This window comes from Sander vitreus, chromosome 16, assembly GCF_031162955.1.
Source record: "Sander vitreus isolate 19-12246 chromosome 16, sanVit1, whole genome shotgun sequence".
Lineage (NCBI taxonomy): Eukaryota > Metazoa > Chordata > Actinopteri > Perciformes > Percidae > Sander > Sander vitreus.
In genome coordinates this window covers 30,362,210-30,388,275 of record NC_135870.1, presented here as the reverse complement: position 1 = coordinate 30,388,275, position 26,066 = coordinate 30,362,210, and the positions used below count along the sequence as shown (strand labels likewise).

General features: G+C 42.8%; 1 protein-coding gene across 1 annotated transcript in view; it reads right to left on the bottom strand.

The window, feature by feature from the left end:
* Window positions 1-26,066, bottom strand: part of megf10 (multiple EGF-like-domains 10) — an 86,134-nt gene that overhangs the window by 59,076 nt on the left and 992 nt on the right. Inside the window, exons 2-4 of the mRNA XM_078271396.1 lie at window positions 6,556-6,691; window positions 3,604-3,705; window positions 1,010-1,110 (exon numbers count right to left, since the gene is read on the bottom strand). Of these exons, the coding sequence (XP_078127522.1) occupies window positions 1,010-1,110; window positions 3,604-3,705; window positions 6,556-6,674 (322 nt within the window). The 5' untranslated portion in view covers window positions 6,675-6,691. The remainder of the gene's footprint in view (window positions 1-1,009; window positions 1,111-3,603; window positions 3,706-6,555; window positions 6,692-26,066) is intronic.

Here is a 26,066-nt window from a genome sequence, read left to right as displayed (position 1 = left end):
TCCTGCCTGTTGGCAAGTGAAGTCACATGTAGAAGACAAAGCTTCTGTTTTTCTGACTTGCCACAGCCATTGGTTCCCAGTTTCCTCAGTGCTGGTCTGGCTAAACATGAACATAGCTGGGATAAAGACTGATGCGGGTTAGATGTTCTTCCTCTCCCACTATCAGGCAGTGTTGTAGTACTCAAGATCGGTCTTGGTCTCAAGAACACTTTTTGAAGGTCTCGGTCTCGTCTCAGAATCGATTGCATTTTTACTCGGCCTTGTCTCGGTCTCAGATAAAGAGAGTGTATAATAAAACCTGTATACAGCGTTGGAGGCTGAGCCCTGTTCTTTCACAGCGCTGTGGAGATAGAGCTGGCAACAGGAGACTACCTCAGTGGTGACTTTAAAAGTCAGACATGCACATCATTTTCATACTCATCATACCATTTGGTGATCTTCATTGTCTATTTGTCATACCACCTTTATTTTGTCACCTGTCTGTATGTCACCACATGACAATTGTTTGCAAAATCACATATCGTAAGTCCATGTTCTACAAAACATGGGAGCAGATTTCTCATATGTTTCAAACTCTGACAGCAAATGATATGATATATGTGAGTGGAAAGAGTTAAAAAACACAACACAAATGAGCATGTCATCCACATAGTTACACAAGCACACCTTGTGTTTGCCATGATAACAAACAGAACTTTTTTATGATGTCGGTTTTAAAAAAAGCCTAATGACGGCGGCCCAGCCATCTATGCAGAACACTCTGCCACATTATCATACATTCTATCTTGTGTTTATGTCAATCTATTCATCCTTATGCTTACAGTAATATCTTAAATCAGGTTTGATTAGAGTCTAAATAATCTGAATGTGTGTCCACAGGTTTCAGGCCAATTTCTGACAATGTGACTTTATGTTTATGGACTTGCCGGTGTGTGTGTGTGTGTGTGTGTGTGTGTGTGTGTGTGTGTGTGTGTGCGTGCGTGCGTGCGTGCGTGCGTGTTATACTCACGAGAACAGATCTCTCCATTCTCATAGAAGCCTGGGCAGCACTGGGACTTTCTCCGGTACATGGTCTTCTCTCCTCTTCGATAGGCTGTCCGATAGCTCACCCTGCACACAGACAGGAAGTGAGGTCACATATAGGATCGGACACTCAGTCAAGGAAATGCTACTAGACACAATGTTGGTTATTCTGTAAATGGACTGCTTTTTTCTTGCGCTTTTCTAGCCTTAACGAATACTTAAAGCGCTACGCCTACTACACGCGCCACTCACACGCACGCACACGCGCACGAGCACATGCAACACCTGTATTAAATTCCAAGAATTGAAATCTAACAGGAAGCCAAAGCGATGGTTAAAAAAAGTGCAGATGACATGTCCAGGGATGTGACAGCAGTTAAATAAGTGGATAGTGAGAGGCAACAGGTAGGATTTAAAGTGTGACGTCTGTGCTTGGAGGCTTGCAAATATTCATGTTAACAGACTGTTGACTAGCTAGTGTTTGCTAACACTAGCAGCTAAAGTGGGGTTTGCCAAAATTGTTGCTGCATACCCCTCTGACACTGGGTAGTTGTGCCACTGGTAGAAAGGCATTCGAAATGTCAACAGATGAGCGCATCAGCGCACACGGGGCAACAAGCACACATTAAGGCGCGCACCTACATAATAAGCTTTTTTAAATTCAAAATGTTCAGAGCCTTTTCGCACTGATTTGACCAAGCCCAACCCGAACCTGAACATCATTTCTAAATATCTGTCCGAAGCCGGCCCGGCCCGTCGGGTACCGCCGGGTCCTGACAGGCTCGGTTCGGGTATCCATCCTCTAATAAAATGTGGCGTGGAGAGTGTATAGTCTATACATGGAGCCAGTTATCATTAAACTCTGTCCTGATGAAGACCCTAAGGCCAAAACCAGTCTGTGTTCAATCATAATCATGCATAACAGAAGTAAATGCATTAAAAACACACAAATGCACAGATTAACAAATGTTTGGAAGACGAGGAGGAATGAGCTGCTGCCAACATCAAGCCTTGGTGTGGACACTGGAAACAGGAAGTTAAATATCAGCCTCCCAGTCAGCCAATCTACAGCAGGTGTGTCTGTTGGAACAAAGATCTGAAAGGAAAAGAGAGCTCTCACTCTCACATTATTCAGTCACACACACAAATCTATGAAAGGCACAATACAGAATACGGCGAGGGGCCGTAACAGTACCTTTTTGAAAATAAAACAGAATATAGCTCATGGCCTTGCTGTACACAGGGGGGTTTCTACAGGTTTCACCAAGTCAAATTATAAAACTTTTTAAGACCTTTTTTGGACCATTATGAATGAAATTGAAGACAAAGTCAGATGTCAGAGTCCGGAAACATTGTCTGAAACAATTCCCCGATTTCCTCATTGGTATTATAGGACTGGTGTCTAGATCGGCTGCAGCATGTTGGTCTCATTTGTAGTCGTAATACAGCTAGTTTTATTTGGACTAGCGACAGAAAGAACTACAGCACCAGAGAATTAAAAAAGAAACATTGTAAAGCGCTGCGGGGACATTTCAAAGAGCATTAGAGGTAGTGTTACACAACCCAGTCTCACGGCAGTTCGTGAAATTTCAATGGGAAGCATATTTCGTGATCACAGCACGATTCTTTAGAAAACAATGCCAATGTAAAGTCAATGAGAAGATGACGTAGCAGGACAGACTACGGTAGTGAGTAGTATGAAAAGCTGAAAATCCGCATAGGGAGGTTGGTTGGGGTGGTGGATGGGTCAAACAACACGGGACTTTCACCCAGGAGACCGGGGATCATTTCCCGCGTGTCACGTTTCCCCGTTCTTCTTTTCCTAAACTCAACCGTCCTGTTGTTGTCCAGCGTCCCCCAGAGGCCGCGGCTCGTTTCCCATGTGTCCCGTTTCCTTTCCCCGTTCTTTTTTTCCTAAACTCAACCGCCCCGTTGTCCCGCGTCCCCCAGAGACCGCGGATCGTGTCCAGGCATGTGACGTGTCCTTTCCCCGTTCTTCTTTTCCTAAACCCAACCTCCGTATAGATGCTTCCCATTACGTGCTGACCACCACGAAAAAAACAACATAATGATCCGTGTACACACATCAATAGATTAAAAATAACGTGACCATTTCACAAACTGCCGTGAGACCGTGTTGTGTTACATTGACATAGTTAATAATGTAAGATCTAGAATACAATACTTCAGCAAATTCAAGACTTTTTAGGGCCTAAAAACTTTTTTAGACTTTTTAAAGGCCCCGCGGAAACCCTGTCTAGAGAAAGTTACTTTAGAACAAAAGCATATAGTGCTGGACTCGGTCGAGACCAAGAGAATATTTGGCCAGTCCAACGGCTGAGTCCGAGACAAGTCTAGTCCAGATACCAACGGGACAAGGCTGATACAATAGAACAACGTCTTGAGTCCAGCCTCGGACTCAAGTACTACAGCCCTGCACTGTGGTTGGGGTTTGGAAAATGGTTGGCAGATAGGTGAAGTTAAATACACTGTATTCTGTACATAGGCGATAGCATGCAAAAACAATGGAATGGTCCTTTAACTAAGCACCACTCTCTCCACACACACACATTGTCTCACCTGTGTCTGGTGCACTTAAACCAGTTGAGGATGTCGGTGCAGCTGGTGTAATAAATCTGATCAAAGGGATGAGCGTAGGACTCCTGCACTGTCACCGAATAACTGCAAGCACAGGAAGAGACACATATCAGTGTGTGTGTGGTGTGTGTGTGTGTGTGTGTGTGTGTGTGTGTGTGTGTGTGTGTGTGTGTGTGTGTGTGTGCAGGTGTGTGTGTGTGTGTGTGTGTGTGTGTGTGTGTGTGTGTGTGTGTGTGTGTGTGTGTGTGTGTGAACAGAACTACCGGCTTACACACTCTTCTAACCACTGACTGAATCAGGGAGTCATTAGGGCTACATCTACACTGCTACGTTTCATTTTTATGTTTAAAAAAAAAAAAAAACATCTCCGACCACACAAGGCGTTTAGCTCCAGTAGCAGAACTAATCTGCGTCCATAGTAACACGTCTGACATCACATATCACATGACCTTTCACACACACACACACACACACACACACACACAAACACACACACTGGGCATGTGTGTGATTGTCTGACGTTACTCTGCGGTTGGAAATCATGGATGTACATTAAAAGTAAAATACAGAAACTACTTTGGAGAAAGAAAAACAACGGTGAAAAGTAAGAGCTGGGTTTTATTAGATTGGATCGAAGACGAGGTGGAACCGTAAGCTACCTAACTGATAAGACTGACTGACGTGCGTCCTCGTTTCCAAATGTCTCCGTTTGTGTCCGTCCTGACTACAGAGCAACTCCGGAGTTTTCAAACCAAAACGGCGACAGCAGTGTTTCCAAATGTTTCCTCTTTAGGGGCTCGGAAACAGCGCGGTAGTGTGGACGCGAGGCGTAAGCGTAGCAGAAGATATTCATTTTTAAACCAAAACGTAGCAGTGTAGATGTAGTGTGTAGTGTGTGTGTGTGTGTGTGTGTGTGTGTGTGTGTGTGTGTGTGTGTGTGTGTGTGTGTGTGTGCCAAGGCAGGATTATCAGCAGCCCCCCCACTCCCTTCTCCAGTATGCTCTGTACTCTGTGTGGCCCTCCATCACTGAGTGTTGTATAAAGATTGTGTCTCACAGCAAATCAAAGAGACTTTGGAGGGGGGGGGGTGACAAAAGCTACCTTATGACTGCCTCGTGAACTGCTCTTACCACAGGCTCTTTGGAGGCATGCATATATTTTTTTTTTCAGTTACTTGCTGTATGGCTGCAGTTAAGGATGATTTTCATTATGGATTGTTGATTATTGGTAGTTCCACTTTTGTATTTATTATTGAATTGTTTAATGGATTGGTTAGTCTATGGAATGTCTTCACATAGTTTATTTAGTCTGGCCAAAAATCTGCATAATATTCAGTTAATGCCAACATCATACATCCAACAAATAACGGAGGAAGGCAGCAAATCCTCATTTTAAGGAAACTGATAATATTTGATAAATGACAAACATTCTTTCTAAAAAAATGTTGCAGATTCATTTTCTGTGGCTCGACTAATTGTTTCAGCACTAAGTAAAACATCTCTGTCACTAAAGAGTTACCACAGTCTGTACTGCTTTCTCCTAATGACCGACTTCAGATTTTTATTAAATCACTGTTGTTTAAAAAAGGCACATGCACACTCTTTGCCACAATTTTGCCAAAATCTTAAGATGTTAGTGGGACTGAGACTTTCTTAAGAAGCCTTATTATCATCAGCTTGATAAACTGTGTCTCTTCACTTTCTGGCCTTCCTGTGAATCTTTATTCGGACCACAGCACAGAGGGAGGCTCTGAGTGCTACTGCAGCTGTTTCCTCAGATTAGTCACTGAAAGGCAATATAGCTGGGAAATCTGCCTCCACCTTTCTTCTTTCACAGCTCACTTAACGGATTTCCAAGCTTTCCTTTAATTCGGAAATCAGCCAAAAGCTTTATGTAGAAGAACGTTTATTTATTTGTCACCTACAATTGTACAGTACAATGTCAAACTGAAGTGCAATTCAATCTCTGCTGCTCTACATCGGAGGTGGAAAACCGAAACAACGGCAGAAATGCATGGAGCACAGGCGCGACACATCTGCCACAGCATCCCCGCAGAAGAGAGCGTCCTTATAATTACCTGAAGCAGCCCAGACCACGGAAGACAGACACAAAGTGGCAGATGGGTCTGCTCAGAGCTCCGTGTGTTTGAGCCTGAACCATAGACTAAACGTATCGGGAACTTCAAACTAAATGTAGCAATATTATTGCGCAGCTAAACTTTGTGTTGCCTACATTCAGGGCTACAGTCAAAACCAGACTGCGGGAAATGAAGTGTTTAATGCTAAAAAAATTCTGGGGAAGTACCCCCCAGACTCCCCGCATCATATGCGTCTCCAGAAATAGAAACATAACCTCGGCCTTTGGGTTTGTGCCATCTAACTAACATCTACAAACTGGGCAGCTGAAATAAACATTGCACGGCTATTAACAAACTGGGCAAGCCAATAACTATCTTTTGCCTTGACAATCACCAGGTAAACAGTAACGGTGGAATTAGTCAGTCGCGGATGCCCCGCGTTCCAGCTGCGCCGTGGTTTTGTTCCGCCCTACGCCATGCGTCACCTGGCGCGTCTCAGAAGCAGAGCGTTTTGCCTGCCTCAGACCCTCAGATTTCAAGGTTTTGGTCATTTTTCCTGGATTTATTTGGGATTCTCCCATAATAGCAAGTAGTCTACATAGTTTAAGGGTTCTTCCAATTAGTTATGAACGACACGGATGAAATGCAGTGCCGACAGAACGCAGCGCAGACACACCTGGTGAAATAGGTGTCAGAATATGGCATTCGAGTTACAAAGTAATCAACCAGGAATGTTGACTTGCATGAAACTGATTGGTCACCGCAGCGCCTTGCTAGATGACGTCATGTTGTATTGCAACAAAAGTTGAGCCTGGTTAAATGGCTTTTAAAGAAATGACTGCAGCATTGTGACTGACCTCTCCCAGTGGCTACAGACATTGGGATCCTCCAGGTTGAGCGAGGAAGTGATGCAAGGCAGGAAACAGAAGGCCACGGCCAATAGGAGCATCCTGTGACAGCGCAGTGATGTGGCCATCTCAGGCAGAGCTGCACCTTCAGACAGGAAAGGATGAGGAAAGGACACATGTTAACTTTCTGCATCGGAAGCTTTCAGTTTCACAAAATATTCAAAGACACAAAAGCTATTTAAATAAAGTAATCCTTAGTTAAAAAACATTAAAGTATGTGTATTGTATGTTTGTGTCAAAGGTGGGACAACGCGAGTCTCAAGTCTAGGCTACGAAGTTCTTAAAGATGAACTGAACTGAAAGAATCAACGTTGATAACGTGTTGGTTATGACAATTAAAAATAAATTATACTTAAAAATGTAATTCAAAAAATCAATATAGCTTTTTTCAGCAACACAAAAATTACGTTTGTTAGTATTAGAACGCTGACAATGTCGATGACGTCAATGGCATGGTAGGACCTGCGAAGGTATATAGGCTACAGTGCAGCATATTAAATACACATGAAAATGAGTAATTTTAATGGCATGGGTTACACATTTGAGCCTGTGAGGGACAGGCCTGTAGTGTCTGACTACCACCACATGGAGGACGATCAGTTTCAGGCTCCACCTTTGGATCGTTTGGGGGGAAGTGACTTGTGTGTGTGTGGGCTCTGCCGGAGCATGGACACTGCAACAGAATCTGTTGCAGAGAGGTCAACATGGACCATTTACTGATGGATGTACAATACATCACCATGCATAGGACATTTTTGATGCTGTGTGGTGAGAGAGAGGTGTTGGAAGTTAAATCAATAGAAATTATTAATGGACCAATATAGTGGTTCATGGTGTTATAAGAGGGAAATATGGTGGGAGGTTGGAGGGTTGTAGCCTACTGTCATGCACTCTCATTTATTGTATCCAAGCACATTATGAATTTTAGGAAATAGAGACTGCTTATATATCGTGTGCATTTAGAGAAAATAGAAAAGGTCCTGTGCGTTTTAGAAAATCGAGGATAAATGGAAAATGTGACTGGACGAATTCATCCAATGGGATCGCTTGTTAAGTTAGCTGCAAGCAAAATGTTAAAACCAAAATAAATAAAGTTTGATAAAAATAATAAGTTAGCTGCACGTAGGAGAGTTACCCCAGGTTGACCATAGATGCACGGAGGATTCACCAGTCTTGCCGTTTACTTGAGGCTAGTGCAGAGTTGGCAGATTTTTTCCTTGTGGTCGTTGATGGATATTGCACAGATGGATACTGCACAGATACCTCTTATTATGGAAGTAGCAGCTTTTTCTGTGAGTTGAACTCCCTCTCCATCAACAATGTGCCCTGAGACATCAGCTAGCTTCAGGCTGAGTAGAAAGGGACATTGGATTCTGTTACAGACCCGCTGTGGTTTAGTTAGCAGCTAGTAACCATTATTATTGATCTGTGATATCGTCTGAGTCATGGTTTATTCATACAGTCTATGGTCGGAGCGCTAGCTTGTGGAGTTTGACATTAGTGCTTCCACCGTGTTTAGCTGCTAGCCCTTTCCCTAGGTTGGATCGTTTGGTATCTAGCTTGGTTTTGTGACTCATTTTCAATGATGCCCAGTGTGTCAGTCTCAGTTTTGTTGAACGCTATAAAGTCTATACCTTAGGCTTTATTTGTGCGTGTAAGTGAATATGTACGTGTTTTGTGTATGTCACAACAACGTTACATCCAGCCCTTTGCCTAGTTGATTGCTAGCATGCTGGATAACAGCTAAACCTCTCTGTCCTCTGCCTGATGTGAGCGTTTCAGCGCCCTGTCTCTGCGGCAGATAGCATCGGTGGTGTTGTACTTGCCGTTGGTCTATCGGTCTGCCCTGTACTGTAGCCTGAAAAATTGATCATTGACGAAATGGCCTCAGGTTTCAGTCTGTTGGACTTAACCCTCACCAGTGACCCTGTTGAATCGAAAGTACAGCTCTCTAAATAGTCTGTCGCTAAAAAATGGTCGCTACACACTCGAAATCCAGGGGCTGTTGGAGGGCTGGCCAGTTTTCAGGCAGCTAGCCATGAGTTGAGGACTGGTTTCCTTGTCAAAGGCAGCCTGTGGAAATGTATGGTAACCCCAGCTGCCTTAGCCCTATACAATTCATTACTGCAGCCAGGGGCAATGCAGTATGACCCCCCCCTAGACCTGTTGGTTTCTGTTTCCTCAGCCATGTCTGTTAGCCTCTGACTGTCTAGGCTACGCAGAGCTTTCTCCGTAGCCTACGTTAGTGGCCTGAAGGTTATACTTGTGCGTTGGTGTGTGCGTTGATCAGAGATGGGGACTCGAGTCAGAGACTTGGACTCGAGTCGCACTTAAGTCGCACAAACAGCTGACTTCAGACTTGACTTTTGCGACTCGACCTAAAAGACTTCAGACTTGACTCGGACTCGAGCTTCGAGACTCGTCAACAACCTGTTTTCATGCAATTATTGCTTTTTAAATCTAAATGTATTCATGTATTTCTATTTTCTTTTATTGGCGCATATACGTTGGGGAAACGTATGACGAGCTGCACGTCCCCGGCCCTTTGCCATAATGTGCAACGTAACGCATGCGTTATGCCTTATGTGCGCGCACTCACATAACATAAAAACATACATTGACGATGGCGACACCAAGTCCTCCTGGAGTTGGGCCTTTTCTCATTAGCTTTGCTTTCAATAACTTGGTAAACAGTGGCAGTAAGAGAACAGCTACATGCAAGGTGTGTGGCACCAAGATAAATGATGCCGGATCAACAACGTCGGACTTCATCAGGCATCTCCAAACGCACCCAGATAGGTCAGTCACTCACACGCTAATGTGAAAAGAGACGTCACATTTAGCATATATAATCACAGGTAACAAGCTAACCATCGCTAAGTGTATCTTTATAGTTGTGTCCATATGAAGTGACAGCCTTAGGTTAATATTTCACCAGGTCAGAGGTCTAGAGGGATGTGTTAAGTAGACCCCATAAAGTTATCCTACAGCTGATGTTGATACTGGACTGTATGGATGGAGCTACAGGACATGCTTTCAATTCATAAGATTTAACAATACAGTGTTAGGGACAGATCAGATGACCAGAGACTGGAGACTTGACTTGGACTCGTGGCAAAAGACTTGAGACTCGACTTGGACTTCCAAAAAATTACTTGTGAACATCTCTGGCATCGATCTCTTTAATAGAATAGCAGGGCCGGCGTGTGTGTGTGTGTGTGTGTGTGTGTGTGTGTGTGTGTGTGTGTGTGTGTGTGTATGGGGAGTGTGTGGTAGAGCGAGTGAGAGATTCACTTAAGAGCGAGGACCGACTCTAGAGTCATAGTGAGAGAAACTAGGGCTCTCATTTATCAACCTATCGTAGAAACCAGCGCAGATATGAACGCAGAAATCATCTTACGACAGGCTTCACGTGTGATTCATGAAACGTTGGTATCACACCAATCAGAGCGTAAGGATGGTCATACATTGATAAATGCAGCGGCTGGAAACGATCGTAATTTAAATATCACACCCCTATATATTCTGGGTTTTGAGGCCTCGCCCCTACAATTTACGACATGGCTAGACGTAATCCGGCTGAGAAGCAGCACTGTGTAACAACGTGTGTACTATCTGGCAGCCTGAAAACTAGTATTAAAGGCTGTAGAAAGAATGTGGAATGGAAAGAGATCACTGATGCAGTCAACAGTGTTGCCGTGGTAAATCAGACTCCAGCTGTTTATTTAATTTATACATCCTTGACATGCTATAGTCCTAATAGTAATATACAGGCTTATATTGCAATCTCTTAGGCCTACATGTAGGTGACCTATATTTAAATAATTTTTATGCAGTGTCTTATTTTACTCGTTTTACTCTTTTTTTCATGAGTCAGAGCCAGTCAGCATCTGGCTCCATCACTACATTTGTGGCACCCTGTTTTCCTGCGTGATGTTGTGCAGAACCCCACAGGCTAAAACAATGTTGCAGACTTTTTCTGGCGTGTATAGGGTCCCCGCCGCCGATGCAAGACAGAGCCATCTGCCCTTAATCAATCCGATGGAGCGCTCCACCGTGGCCCGTGTGCGTACGTGTGCACTGTTGTACCGGCGCATAAAGGTCTTCTAAAAGAGCCAGATGCCGATAAGTGATCAACTGATGTCTTCTTCTTCTTCTCCTGTTAAACTGATTATATGCTGCACCGCAAGTCCACACTGACTCGAAAACGTGCGTACACAAGTTTAAACTTGACGTGAGATTTGATCGTAGCCTCCGCTCACGTCCATATTGATAAATGCCGAGCTTTGCATGGAGATGACTGTACGCCGGTTTTATGCTCGTTTTCCGTTGTACGTTTGTTTCATAAATGAGAGCAAAAGAGTCTCCTCTTTTCTTTCTGACCACGGTGTGAAATCTGGAGCAGGAGAAGTTAACCCTCTCCTTGATTTCATGTTGTTTATGGAGAAGGAGAACCAGGAAATGAGTCAGGGGGGAAATGCAACGCTACCAAGCCACGGCTGAGCAACGTGTGTCGCCAAGACGTGTAGTTAAATTTTTTGAGAGGTGCACGTCAGGCTACGGCGTAGGGTCGGTATCGCCACGTACCTATGTACGTAACCACGGCATCGATTTTAACGCAGAAGCATAACACGGCCTTAAGACCCGCTCCCGTCCGCCGTCTCGTCTCCAAGACTGTATGGCTGCAGCTTGGAAATTACAATGGGATCCCCTGCACACTGAAAAATGGTGCCAACAGTTTCAAAGTGTTCAAAAATGACTCCAAGGGGTCCTGACCGAGCTGCCGTATTTGACAAGTTAGGAGTGTGACTGTGTTGTAGAGTTTAGATTCTCTGCCCGAGCCCCCGGGCCGTTATTTCCCGCCACTATCCTCGGGCCGGGCCCTTGATCAAGCATTTGTGTTTTTTTAATCATTACTTTATTAGCCTAATTGTGTGTGGAGAAAGCTATGCCATAATCAGAAATATTATCTATATAGGCTATATTTAGGCCAAAGTAACAAATGTGTCCAAAAAGTTACACAAGTTGGACTACAGTTACAAAATGCAACACGTGTCATGCGCAGAGTCTCCTCCTCTCGCACACATCACACCGGGCCTGCTGGGCTGTATGGTGGAGCATCACACCGGGCCTGCTGGGCCGTATGGTGGAGCATCACACCGGGCCTGCTGGGCCGTATGGTGGAGCATCACACCGGGCCTGCTGGGCCGTATGGTGGAGCATCACACCGGGGCTGCTGGGCCGTATGGTGGAGCATCACACCGGGCCTGCTGGGCCGTATGGTGGAGCATCACACCGGGCCTGCTGGGCTGTATGGTGGAGCATCACACCGGGCCTACTGGGCTGTATGGTGTAGCATCACACCGGGCCTGCTGGACCGTATGGTGGAGCTTAAGTGCAACATGGAGCTTGAGGATGTAAAGAAAAAAATAAAAACAGGAGAATTAGCCTACCTTTGAGCAAGTTTGGAGGAAGGTCGGAGGTATGGAACCATTTTAAAGAAGTCGTGGGCAGTGACAACATATGTGTCTGCTTTGTCGAGTGCATTAGGCTAAGTGCGGCACGCTGCTCGCCATGACAGCAAAAACACGGGGACTTGGATGATGAACAGACACATGAAGCAGGCTCGCCATGGCAGAAAAGATGTTCTCCAAGCATGAAGACGAAGCAAGCCCTCACAGAGAAATGCGTTGAGTTCAAACAACTCTGAGTTGTAGAACGTCAGTTATAACGGCCCATGGATTAAAAAAGTGTCGGGTTGAAATCAGGCTCGGGCTCATAATTCCAGTTAATGTGTTGGGCCGGGCCGGTCTCGGACAAAACGTGCACGGGCTCAGGTTGGGTCGGGCTTGATTTTTTGGGCCAGATCTAAGCTCTAATGTGTTGGACCAACACACTTTCACTCCTGCTTGTGCAATGTGATTGGCTACTGTGAGATTGATGCAAAGTATATCTGTTGTTTGTGAGGAGTAGGGATGGCAATGTTGGTCAGCCAGGTCCACCACTAAAATATCTCTGCTGGATGGATTGTCACTGGTTCAGACATTAATGTTCCATCAAGATGAATTCTTTTTTAATCTTTCAACTTTTATGGCTCCATCATCGGGTCAAAACGTCCCTGTTCCAATACTAAAAACCTGCAGAACCAATGACATTTGCCATCACTGCTAATTAGCAAATGTTAGCATGCTAACACGCTATGCTATGATGGTGAACACAGTAAACATTATACCTGCTCAGCATCACCAGGTCAGCTTAGCCTTGTAACACTACTTTATTGGTTTGTTTCTGTGTTATCTTTGGTAACTCAGATTTACTCCCCTTTGCCACAACTGTTTTTTACAGAAGGCTTGGATAGATAAGGTAAGTAAGTCCGATAAGAAGGATTACATTGTTTGTTTGGACCTTGTAATAAATCAATGAAAATGTAATTTAAAAAAGAAGGATTATGAAATGTGTTCATCATTGAAGTCTTTTGTTCGACAGTCTGATCAGAATGACCATTCTAGAAGACCTGCAGGCTTTGCAATTTGCAGCATTCTTTCAAAACTAAACACATCAGTCCCACACAATTTCAATGGGAACCTTCCATTTCCAAAGTGGTGCCTTCAGTCTTGCAACATAAACGTTTGAATAAAACTAATCTGGGTCATATAATCAATAGTATTCAGCACATTTCTGTATTTACTGGCTGTTGTGGAACCACAAACATGAAGGTACTCAGTTCTCTTTTACACAGCTGTGGTATTCTGTTTACCTCAATGACAGAAATGCAGTGAGCAATTGGTGGCTCCACAGTGTGCTGGTGTTATTTAGGTATTTCAAAGCTTCTTATAATGACAAGGAAGAGCTATATGAGACAGTTTCTCATACAACAAGAATCATACTGCCAACACTGAATTCACAAGGATCCTTTTTGAAATTATAATATAAAAACTATAATAAAATAAAACAAATAAAAACTGCTTTTTTATAGCTGCACCACTCCATCAAATGGAATTTACCCATGCATGGTGTGGGCCTGAAGAATTTGAAGCTTAGAGTTGTAATGTAAGCTATGTTTACTGGTTGTCTATTTCTAGGCAGCAAATAAGATGTGCTGGTTTTTCCTGTGGGTTTCACTAACAACTAGGAATCTCTCATTTTTAGTCGTGGTGGGGCATCCCGACATATTTCAACAAACAACTGCAGTGGCGGTGTAGATATTCCGAAAGGCTACGAGCTTGTTCCCCCCCCCCCCAACACACTCACTTTTCTCAAGATGATGTGACTATTACCAATATAACATCTCAGTCGACACATGGAATGGATTACTACGTCTGCAGTGTTGATATTGGGCAGCTAGGCTCTGACCTTGTCACAACCCCAAAGAAACACCAAGCTCAGCACAGCATGGAGTGGGGAATAAGGATACTATGTACAGTACACCAAGTAAGGGTTATTGCCCGACGAGGTGTCCATTATCAGGAATTAATGGACGACAGGGAGGCCAGAACCGTCTGACGTGCACCAGATTGATAATGCCTGTATTCTTTGGGCATTGTAGATAAAGGATTGTCTTTAGTCTGGTGAAGAGTGGACCAGCTCAAAATGCCACACACCTTGACCTTCTTTTACAGGCGACATTTTGATTCATTATCAGAGGAAAAGCACTGGTAGAACTAATATGGTAATGATGACTCTGTACCAAGACTATGTAACAGTCATACATGTAGAGAGCAGTCATAAGTAAGAGTTAATGCCAGACAAGGTGTCCATTATCAGGAATTAATGGACGACGGCGAGGTCGGAACCATCCGAAGCGCAGCTCTGCTCTCTGGAGTCTATTAACTCCTGATAATAGACACCTCTTTAACCTGCTTATACCAGGGGCAATTTTTTTTTTAAACGGTACGGTTAACAATCAGTTTCACTGGGAACTACTTAGTTGGTGTCCTATGTCGCTTTATAATGGACACCATGCAACCAATCAGAAAAGAGTATTCACATTCCTTTTTGTAGATTTGTTGTGCAGACAGGGTGAAGCAGGTGACAAGGACATGGAAAACAGACAAATTCACCAAAACTAAATGCATTGCTGTCAACACTAGATCAAACTTTAGACATGGAAAAATGAAGAAAAAAACCTTTACAATCAGAGAGCACATACACAAATGGCATAAGATCCACCCTAAAGACAGAATCTATAAAATACCCCTTTTCTTACCCTACCCTAGAAGAAGAAGAAGAAGAAGAAGACATACCACAGTCTTCCTCTTCCTGATGAGAGGATACGTAATGGAATAAGTTATTGTTTAATTCAATACACTCAAAGGATTTGCTGCGTCAGTCTTGGTCTGTTATCACCATGACCTTACAATGACTAAGTAAGGGATAATGTAGAGCAAGCCCTTCATTATTGTGAATTAGAACCCGGCAGGCAGATGAAGGGGTTCAATTTACAATAATGACCGTGGGGAGAGTGTTGTTTTGGAGTGCAGAAAGTGTAGCTTTGTGTTGTCTTTCCTTTTCTTGTGTCAACAAAATGTCGAGCTACACTTTGTGCAGCTTTCATAGACCTTACCTTTGGATACGGACAGGCTGACTTTGTGGCTAGTTGAGCTAGCATACAGCTACAAACGGACCCTAACCAAGGGTGTAACTTTGGGCAAATTTTTTATTTTGAACATCAAACACTTTATTTTCTGCGTTTGTGCATGAATTTATGGTGCTAATGCATAGATGTAATTTACATATTAACCCCCCCACCCCCCCTTTAAATTACGCCTATGACCTTAACACTCCAGTCCATACACTGTGCCGTGCAGACCATCAGGTCTGCAGTGACCCGTTTGACAAGGATGACTACTGCCAGCCAAAGAGGAGAAGAAATCCTAAACCAAAGGCCCCCTTCCTAAAGAAAAATGCTGTCCCAAGAGTGGAGAGCTGCAGACAGCGTGGAGGTAAGCTAATGCTATTAGCTAAAGTTCATGTGTTGACCTGGCATTAGTAAGTTACACACGAAAGCGTGGCAGGATTACACCAACTTCTCCATCTTTCCATAATGTTGTCAGACGCTTAGAATAATAATCTGAGTCTGTCAGTGGCAAAAACAGAACTGTTAGTGGACGCTAACTGATGCTGAACATTTGTCCTGTAGCATTACATTACAGCCTGTTTCATGGCTGCCGGTTACAGTGTTCTCGCTCAGTACTGGACCAGTTTCAAAGATTGTTGTTCACATTAGTGACTTAGACACCAATGCATGGGAAAATAGGATCCAGGTTGAAAAATAATGAAATGACCCTTTACAAAGTATCCCACTTTTTGGAGTGTGTTATAAATCTTATGTACGGTCACATTATTACACTATGAATTGATTCTGGTCTCAGTCAAGTGGTCATTGCAACTGTAATTCTTCTCCTGTTTGCAGAGTAGCTCAAATACCAAAACAGTCTATGAGGTTCCAGGTAGAGTATGGAGTTGTAGTTTGAATTTGTGAAGGGGCATGATCAAGCTAAAACCTGGTGTTGAGCTCTTTAACCTTTAACTTCCTCCTAAACAAGCCTTTTCCCTGACCACAGAGAACAGCGCTATGGGAAACACTATTAAAGGTGAAACAGACTTCAACACAACACTGGGACAAAACATCAGCACTAAACCCACATACTACTGCTAGGACCAAGTAGAGCTTAGATCGGGCCCAAAAAATCAAGCCCGACCCTACCCAAGCCTGTTGCACGTTGTGTCCGAGCCCGGCCCGGCCCGACACATTAACTGGAATTATGAGCCCGAGCCTGATTTAAACATTTTTTGCTTCCCGATACTGATTCTGATACCTGAACTTGCGTATCGGCCGATACCGAGTACTGATCCGATACCAGTGTGTCATATATTTTATTATGTTTTAACAACTGTATACTACTATCCCTGTATGGATGTGATATGATTTCTATCTTTGTTGTTGGTCTGGCTCAGGTTAAACTCACAAACAATGAACGCCCCAGAACTTTCTTTTATTCTGCAGTTTGACAGTCATATATCTTATAATGGAAAAAGAACATAAATAAATTACTTTAACGTAGCTCTTCTTTAGGGCTTTATTACGTGATATCAGATCGGTGCATTAACTCCAGTACTTCCCGATACCGATACTAGCATTTTAGGCGGTATCAGAGCCGGTATCGATACCGATACTGGTATCGGTTCATCTCTAATTTAAACCCGACATTTTTTTAATACGTGGGCCGTTATAACTGACGTTCTCAACTACAATTCAGAGTTGTTTGAACTGCAGAAATCTGTTTAGAAGGGGTATGCTTGGAGAAGTAACAGAAGAGGACGTTGAAGGCTGACTGTCATCTTTTCTGCCATGGCGAGCCTGCTTCATGTGTCTGTTAATCATCAAAGTCCCCGTGTTTTTGCTGTCATGGCGAGCAGCGTGCCGCACTTAGCCTAATGCACTCGACAAAGCAGACACATATGTTGTCACTGCCCACGACTTCTTTAAAATGGTTCCATACCTCCGACCTTCCTCCAAACTTGCTCAAAGGTAGGCTAATTCTCCTGTTTTTATTTTTTTCTTTACATCTTCAAGCTCCATGTTGCGTTTAAGCTCCACCATACGATCCAGCAGGCCCGGTGTGATGCTCCACCATACGGCCCAGCAGGCCCGGTGTGATGCTCCACCATACGGCCCAGCAGGCCCGGTGTGATGCTCCACCATACGGCCCAGCAGGCCCGGTGTGATGCTCCACCATACGGCCCAGCAGGCCCGGTGTGATGCTCCACCATACGGCCCAGCAGGCCCGGTGTGATGCGTGCGAGTGGAGGAGACGCTGCACATGATTATGGCATAGCTTTCTCCCCGTCCAATTAGGCGAATAAAGTAATGTTTAAAAAAAACACAAATGCTTGATCAAGAGCCCGGCCCGAGGATAGTGGCGGGAAATGTCGGCCCGACCCAGCCTGTGGGTTTCACAGAGGAAAGATTTCAAGCCACCAATAGTTATTTCAATGTACATGGGAGTATTCTTGTATTAAGATAGACTAGAAAAATACAAATCCACTCTTAAAGTTTAATATGAATTAATTGGCTGAAACAAAAATGCTGGCATGGTCTTTAATTGATGTGTTTTTATATATTAAAAGAACCAAACTCCATGTACACTGTTAAAAGGTACTAAAATCTAATCCAAAGTATCATTTAAATCTCCAGAGGGATCTTTAGGATTTGTAGGTGTGCCCACATTAAATATGTCTGGTCTTCTTCCTTACTGGTACAGAAACAGCTGCTGACTTCGGCGCATGATACGCTTTCTTATTCCAGCTGCTTGATGAACCTCTCTGTGCTAGTCAGCGACTTCTAGAGGTTAGCCCAAGGTTAGCCCTCTGTCTTCTGGCTGGTTGATGGAGGAAGACCTCAAGATGTCTCCAGTGGCTGTATGGCTGCTGACAGTGTGTCTGTGCAGGCAGTTTATGGGCCAGCAGGGCCAGTCCTCTCTGGTTTCACTGAGCGAAGAGAGGGCACAGCTGCAGCCACCAACGCTGAAACCCTCCCCACCCAGAGACAACTGCACTGCTGCACAAACAAGGGCCATGCTGTGTGTGTGAAAGGGCTCCAGACACACATCTCCTAATGGAGCGGATTAGGCTGGGCCGCACAACTTTGATACACTGTTCCAGGCAGCACAGTATTGACGCCTCTCTGTCCACTCACAAAAGACTGCAAGGAACTAAGAGCTGCTGTCTGAAGTCCCTCCAGAACCAAACAAAGGCTGCACTCAAGCCATGGACCAATATTTATTTGCAGACACATGCAGTTTTTGGGGCCCGGTTTTCTCGAATGCTAGAAACATCTATACAAGGCATACAGATTTGTGTGATCTTTATTAATGTTGTGAAGTCCTGTTGTAGTGGTGTCTTAATGTTGTGGCTTTATTGTTGGTGGTGTTTTAAGGCTGTGAAATTGTATTGTTGTTGTAGCGTTGTGTTCATGTTGTGGTTCCTGTTGTCAGAGTGGTGTTTTTGTGTTGTTATTGTTGTTTGATTGTTGTCCTATACTGTTGTTGAGATGTTATTCTCTGTTTCCTGCCCTGGGACTACAGATGAAAATGAGCCTATAGCTAACTCCGGTACTGCTAAGGAGCTGTGCATTGTCCCTGTCTAATAAATAAATATTGCTGGCTCTGTACTAATTGTGTCCATTGTCAGTAAATGCTTTAGTGTTTTGTACAGCTGCAAAAGTGATCAGAAAGGTGTTTGTCCCTTTACAGGGCTGATATGGCTATCAGTATTTTCACAATATGTTTTAAAAATGTGTGCACCTGCATGACCATGTGTTTTGTGTTTTGAACATATTAACATGAAATGAAAAAAGAGATCAGAACACAGGGGCCTTTAGTTTCACAGTGTAATGGTCCGATGGTATGCATAAGGTTGGCAGCAACATGACTGAAAATTCTAGGCTGATACAAACATAATGGGTACATACTGATGATATCATGATCATTTTAAAATATTCAAGACTGAGCTCCACTTTACATGTGTCCCAATTGTGCACCATCATTATATACAAATTGCAACCATGTTTAGAGCATAGTATGTTCAAACCAGGTGACAACATACAGATCTGAAAGGTGAAGCCAATGCTGAAGTGACTACATTCTCTCTAACTTCCAGCAGGGGGAGACTCCTTAAAGCTACATTCTCTCTAACTTCCAGCAGGGGGAGACTCCACTGGCTCCAGAAAGAAGTCTGTTTCTATAGAAGTCTATGAGAAAATGAGACTACTTCTCACTGGATATATTACCTCAAAAAACATTTTCATAATGAGTTTATGGTCTCAATCGCTAGTTTCAAGTCTTCTTCAACACAGCATGACGTTCATTTAGTAAATGATGCTCCCATTTGGGACCAAGTGGGACATCAAGCAGGGGATGCTTTAGGACCTGTCAATCAGGACAGAGGGTTAGCAATGCTAACCATGCTAACACTGGGGACATTAAAGGTGCTGTAGGTAGGATTGTGAAGATAGCCAAAGAATTTGAACATTGACAACTTCTCAGCCCCTCCCCCCTTTCCGCTAAAGCCCAAAACGGTCTCCTAAGCCCCTCCCCCCACAAGGGAGAATGAATGCGTTTGCATGAGCAGTGATTGACACGCAGTTAGACACCCCCCCTGGCCCTGATTGGTGCATCTGAACAGGGAGCGGTGGATTTTTGTAAATCTCTCTCCTGGCTGTAGCCAGATTTATTTGAATGACCTGCTTCCTGTAGTTCTACTGGAACAGGGTCAGTTTCAGCAGATATGACAGAAAGGGAGTTTTACCTACTGCACCTTTAATAGAGACCTTAACTTGTTTGGAGTGTTGTCCTTGTTTTTTCTTATCTTGTGTTTTCACTTCATCAAAGTTTATTTGAACATTTTGGTCGCCTTAAAATGTCTTCATCAGCGTTCGGTAGGATCATGCCAACCAAAGCTAGCTAGTTAGCGCTAGGGTTAACTGTTAACTTAAGGAACTGTTTGCCAGTTTTCAACCAGCTCTGTGTACATGAACGGCGCCGGTGCTCAGAGGGTCCCGTTTACCAGCCGGCAAAACTCTGCAGTTTTCCTCTTTAGCTTTTAGCTTAGTGCCATGCTATTGAAACCATTGACAACACTGGCTAATTAGCCGCTTCATCCTCCCCAGCTCCACCCTCTTGTCCAAATATGGTCACTTCTGGCTCCAAAAAAACAAAATGGTGACGGCCGATTGCCAAACTCCTGGCTTCAAAACAGCAGTCCCCAAACCAATGGGTGACGTCACTGATACCACGTCCATTATTTTTACAGTCTAGGGTTTAAACTGGAAGCACATTCAAACTGAGAGCGGCGATGGTTGGTGGGCACATTTTTCCCACAATCTGGGGAAACAGTTGAAAAAAGGGAACTTTATAGAGTGAATAGCTCTGGCAATAGCACCAAAAAACTAAAATAAAGCAATAAATCCTAGGAAATCCAAAGTTGTTTGAGTTATCTACGTCCATGTAGATTACAAAAGCTTTGCACAGCTCAAGTACAAAAGTGCCAAAGACACTGAAGTAGAGCTGTAACAATTTCAAATTTTACTTGTCTTTGTTGTCTTAGAAACAATTGCGATTGACAATATAATCATCTCTTTCAGACAAATATTTATGTATTACAGTTCTGAGTGAATCCCAGAATATATCTTTTGGTTATATCACTGTTATCTGACCCAGATGATATAATAACACAAGTACGCAGCCTATGAAGTAAACCACGCCTCTTTATTCTCATAAAACATTGTATTTGTTTCTTAACCCTCGTATTATGTCAGTTTGACCCATTTCCGTTTTTGTGTTGACCAAAATAATGGTTAACCTATATTTTTCTTCATGAAATGTTATGACATTTCCTTATTTAGGGTCATGAACTTGTCTGTTAAATCAGAACACTGATGTGTAGTGGAATGTCTGTTCAGAGTTTGTGTACAAAGATGATGTTGTGGGTCATTTTGACCCAGAGACTTTGATGTGGGTATGTAGTACCCAAAATGAATATCTCTCTTTGATGCCCTTTATTTTGATTGCATTTATTTACAATGTGACTGGCTTTCAACACCCATTTAGAAGCAGGTGTGTGTGTGTAAAGGAGGAGGAGCTTTCTCACGCTTGTCCTCTTCACTGTTGTAATGTCATCTCTTTGACACGCACACTACACAATGAGCTCAAGAAGATTTGCAACTGAAGTTTTAGCACAGATGTTTGATGGTAATAGTGATGTAGAGGAAGAGGTTTCAGGGGTCAGAGGCTCTTTCAGAGACCGAAGACAATGCTATTGACGATCCGGAAAGAGACAAACTAGCTGCAATCGAAGACGGGATTAGGTTGAGAAGATGGGATAAATGGGCCGGAATTTTTACCCGTCTTGTACAATCTTGGCCCCCCTGTCACTGTAGACGAAAGCGCTGTCCCTTCCGACAGTACATGCCCAACAAGCTTGCCAAGTATGGCATCAAAATATGGGCATCCTATGATGCCAAATCTAGCTATGCAGGGAATATGCAAGTGTAAAACAAGCACCTCGTGTAAAATGCAAGAGTTACATCTGCAGAAAGCACACAGTTACAGTCTGCCCATCATGTGGAGAGTAATGGAAATGTGAAGAGAATATTTTGAGAAAATGGGACAAGTTCCATGAAAAAAAAATGTTTGTGGTGAGGAAAAAACATTCACTAAATCATTGCTAAATATAGTTTTGGAATTAAAAATGTATTGCATTTCTCCTTTCTAAATGTTCATATAATGTAAAATAAACTTCTCATTGGTTTTACCTGAATCTTTGACTGTTTTGAGTGTATTTACACCGTACGGGTCATTTTGACCTGTAACATCATCAATATAATTCTTTTTCAACATAATACGAGGGAACATAAAACTGACAATTACCATCAACAATCATACGCCTTAGGACCTTGGCTAAAGTTAGCAATTCATTGCTGTTAAACAAAAAAAAGGTGATTATAAAAATTGCGATTAGACAATAATTTAATAATTGTTACAGGCCTACACTGAAGCTTCACTAAAAAAGCAGTACACATTATAGTCATGGGCAAGAACCAACTCATTCATTGTTTTCTAATATAATGGGATTTTTTTTTTTTTATGTCCATTTCAGTATACTGTGTCGTTTGTTTTATGACCTTGTTTGAGGGGCTATAGAAAAGAAGAGGGCAGAAGCAGCCCCCTCCCATCGGGGCTCACTGGCTGTGCCTGACTAAACAACAGCTGAAGCTGCCGAGGTCGGGCTACAGCTGACTCTAATGGGTGTTCAGCAAGCCTGACAAAGTACAGCTTAGACTGATTATTGTATACACCTCTGACCACATAATGTTTACTCTGCCCCTGATGTGTTAACGTGACTGTCACACTGAGGACGTAACAGAAACGTTGGACTCGTGGTGGTATAGAATGAAAAACAACCTCCCTGACTGGATGAAAGATGTTTTGCAGCCAACTCTTTGAGTATGTTAACCATCATAAAATAAATTCTCAACATGTGGGACACACTCCATGTAGCCTATTAGTGAGCACAAATTCCGTGATGGCAGTATCGACTGGAAGATATAGCAGAAAATATTTAAATATGTTTGCAAAGAGAGAGAGAGAGAGAGAGAGAGAGAGAGAGAGTGTGTGAGTATTGTCTGATTGTGTTGGCCATCCTGTGTTTTGGCTTTCATCTCACACAGTCAGCTGTGTATCTCCGGCAGTGTGAGTGGACTTTCCCTCTCTCCCTTTCACTGGGGAAACACCACACAGTGTGTGTCATCCCACAGCATGCACGGCAACATTGCAAGTCATCAGCTTCAGGGCAACAGTTGTATTCCAACAGACAATATTAAAAAAAACAGGATTTCACAAACACGCGTCCTCTTCAACTCTTAAATCTCTGGACCCAGTCTATCACTCTGCGGGCCATGTGTGTGGTACACATCATTGTATTTTATATGACAATGTTGGGTGGTTTTCTCTCCAAGAGAGACGTGATACTCACTGGTATCTCTTTATCTATAAGGCCCTTTACGAAAGACTACCATACTACCTTACAGAACTTGTTTGTCATTCAGAGGGACATTATCAGACTCACTCTGCCTACTTCATGTTCCACGAAATCGCTCAACTTGGAAAAAACTGCTTTTAGTGGTAGTGCGCCTGACTCCTGGAACAAATTACAGCACTTCCTAAAAATCAACTCACTTGTGCCATTTTAGATTAGATTTGATTTTGAACCTCCAAACTTCTACTTGTAACTGCATTAAATAGCTGGATTTTCTTCTACATCCTAGTTATCCTAATTTATTATCACATCCTTTTTCCAACTCAGAAAGTTTTGATGTCTTTCTATTTTTCTTCTGAGGGTGTTGTTTCTTTTCTGTGTTGTTTCGTTTTTGTGTCCCCTTTCTCTTTGTGATTGACTCGATGTCATTGTAAATGAGAGTCGCCCCTCAATGATCTGTCAAGTTTAAATACAGGTTGAATGAATGAATAAAGAACCTCACTAACACACTAAAAAAAGTTTTTTTTCTGTCAGCAGTACATGTTATGTCATGTTGTGTTGTTGGAATCACCAAAGGATGATGTCCCCAAAAGATGTGTTTTATCTAAAAAGATACATTTCTCTGTCTGTTCGTCTCACTTCAATTGTATCGCTGCAAAATGGGATTGTCAAGCAGACAAACTGACCAACACACATATAATAATAGATCCATACTTGGGCGTCTGTGTATCGATACAGTATTGCCACGGAATATATCACGATACTATGCTGTATTGATTACCCCCCGACCCCTAAAGGACATAATATTACACTAGCACTCATAAGTCATGCTCACTCAGACACTTTAGCTCTTTTCAGCATTTTTACTTAAACTGACACTTCAATTCCTTTCAGTGCTTTCATTTGAACCTTTTACTTTAAATGACACCTTATTTTGCTAAATAAACTCACTGAGAATTCAGTTCATTTCAGCACTTTCACCTTTAACCGCCATTCAACGTCTTTTAGTACTTGCAACCAGTACCATACAGCCAAATTATAAAAGCTCCAAAGAATCAGTCATTTGGCCATTTCATCCTTTGTCGTTGGAAGTGTTTTAACTACCACTTTTCAGCAGAAACTGAACCTTTTCAGTTCTACTACTACAGCCTCTTGAAGGACAGTCCGACAGAGGCCATCATGGACGGACTGGAACAGAACAGATTAGCAGCCATTGTAACAAGACTAGGTGGAAACCTATAGGGCTGGACCGTTTATGGTCAACGTGCTTAATTGTGGCCAAATTGTTACAGGGTTATTCAGCGGTGGCTATAATTCTTGGATATTGCATTTTCATCTTCAATTTTCTGTGGTGGTCCCAGTAATATGTGTTCCTAAGGTGTACTGAAGTATTACATGACATAGTTAAGTTTGAGACACATAATTGAAGATCATCATGCTATTTTTTTGGTGTTCTGGATTGCTCATCTAAAGTGTTATTGTTACTTTGTTAGACAGACCAGACCTAGGTTTCACCCCATGACAATTAAGATCCACAGCCTCAAATGTTGGTCTTGAGGAGCTGCAGCAGTTATTCATGGACAAACTAAACTTACACTGTACATTAACTACCATAATATTTAGACATATATGGCTGGGCATATAACAGCCTCCCTGGTAACTGAAGTGAAACTTAACTTCCACTGGCATCGTTTCTTGCTACTTTCTTATGGTTCTATTTTAAAGATGTGTTCTCCTTTTTTTAATGTGTACTCCTTTCTGTTATTTGTTGAGTTTTAGGGATGTGCATCTCTGGTCTGAGGCCATACGATATGATCCGATTCACCCACTATTGCGATGCAATGCGATTCAACACGATTTGATTCAACACAATGAGATTTCATGAGATACAATGCAATGCAAAATTATATGATGCTATGCAATTCAATATAGTACTGAGAGTTTGATTGTATTTCTTTGGTTCATCCTGCCTGCAGCCTGCATAGCACTTTCACAAGTTGGCAGACATACTTTGACTTTCATTAAAAGGCGTATTAAAAGCATACTAATTTACTATTATTATTTTTTTATTCATGTTTATATGGCTGGCCGCGCATTGCTTGTGGTCCAGCCAAAAATGTATCAAACTGAATTTTACTGGCAGGCTACACACTGGGAATACTTAATTGCATAGTAAACCTACCCACACTGGCATGTTCTCAACACAATACTGAAGACACCACACATGAGCAAGAAACATGCAACATGTAACAGGCACTAACCTTTTCTCAGCTTCATTCTCACAACACTGCAGCTGGTGGTCTACAAACATGTGTGTGTGTGTGTGTGTGTGTGTGTGTGTGTGTGTGTGTGTGTGTGTGTGTGTGTGTGTGATTTTGGCAGGTGCCAATTATTAGACCCATTAAAGTCTCTCTGGAACTATTAGTTCAGTCTTTATCCGGTGAGTCCCCAACTACTTTTAACAGGAACAGGTGGTGCATTTTGAAGAGCTGTATATGCTGCAAGCCACATATCATGACGACTATTATGATGTGTTGTACAACGGGTAGTGTGCAATTTTGTTGGCTAGTGCCAGTCTCTGCATGCAACATGAGCATGTCCACACAGAGCGATGCAACAGTCTGTGTCTGTGTACTTTCTATTGTATTTATGTATGTATGTATGCAATATGTTGTGTTGAATTCTTTAAACAGCAGATACTGTTTGTTTGCCGAAGACATATTTCCTTTGGGATAATACAAATCTATCCATCTATTTATCTAGCAATGAAATTACAAGGGAGCCATGCACAGAATATAATTACAGCTTTGCAATGTGTAGTAAAAGGCAATGGCTCCAGATTGCCAAAGGACCCGGACCCCCTTGGGAAGTTAAAGTCCCGTTGTATTTCTTCTGGCAACTTTTTTGTTTGTTTGTTTAAAAAC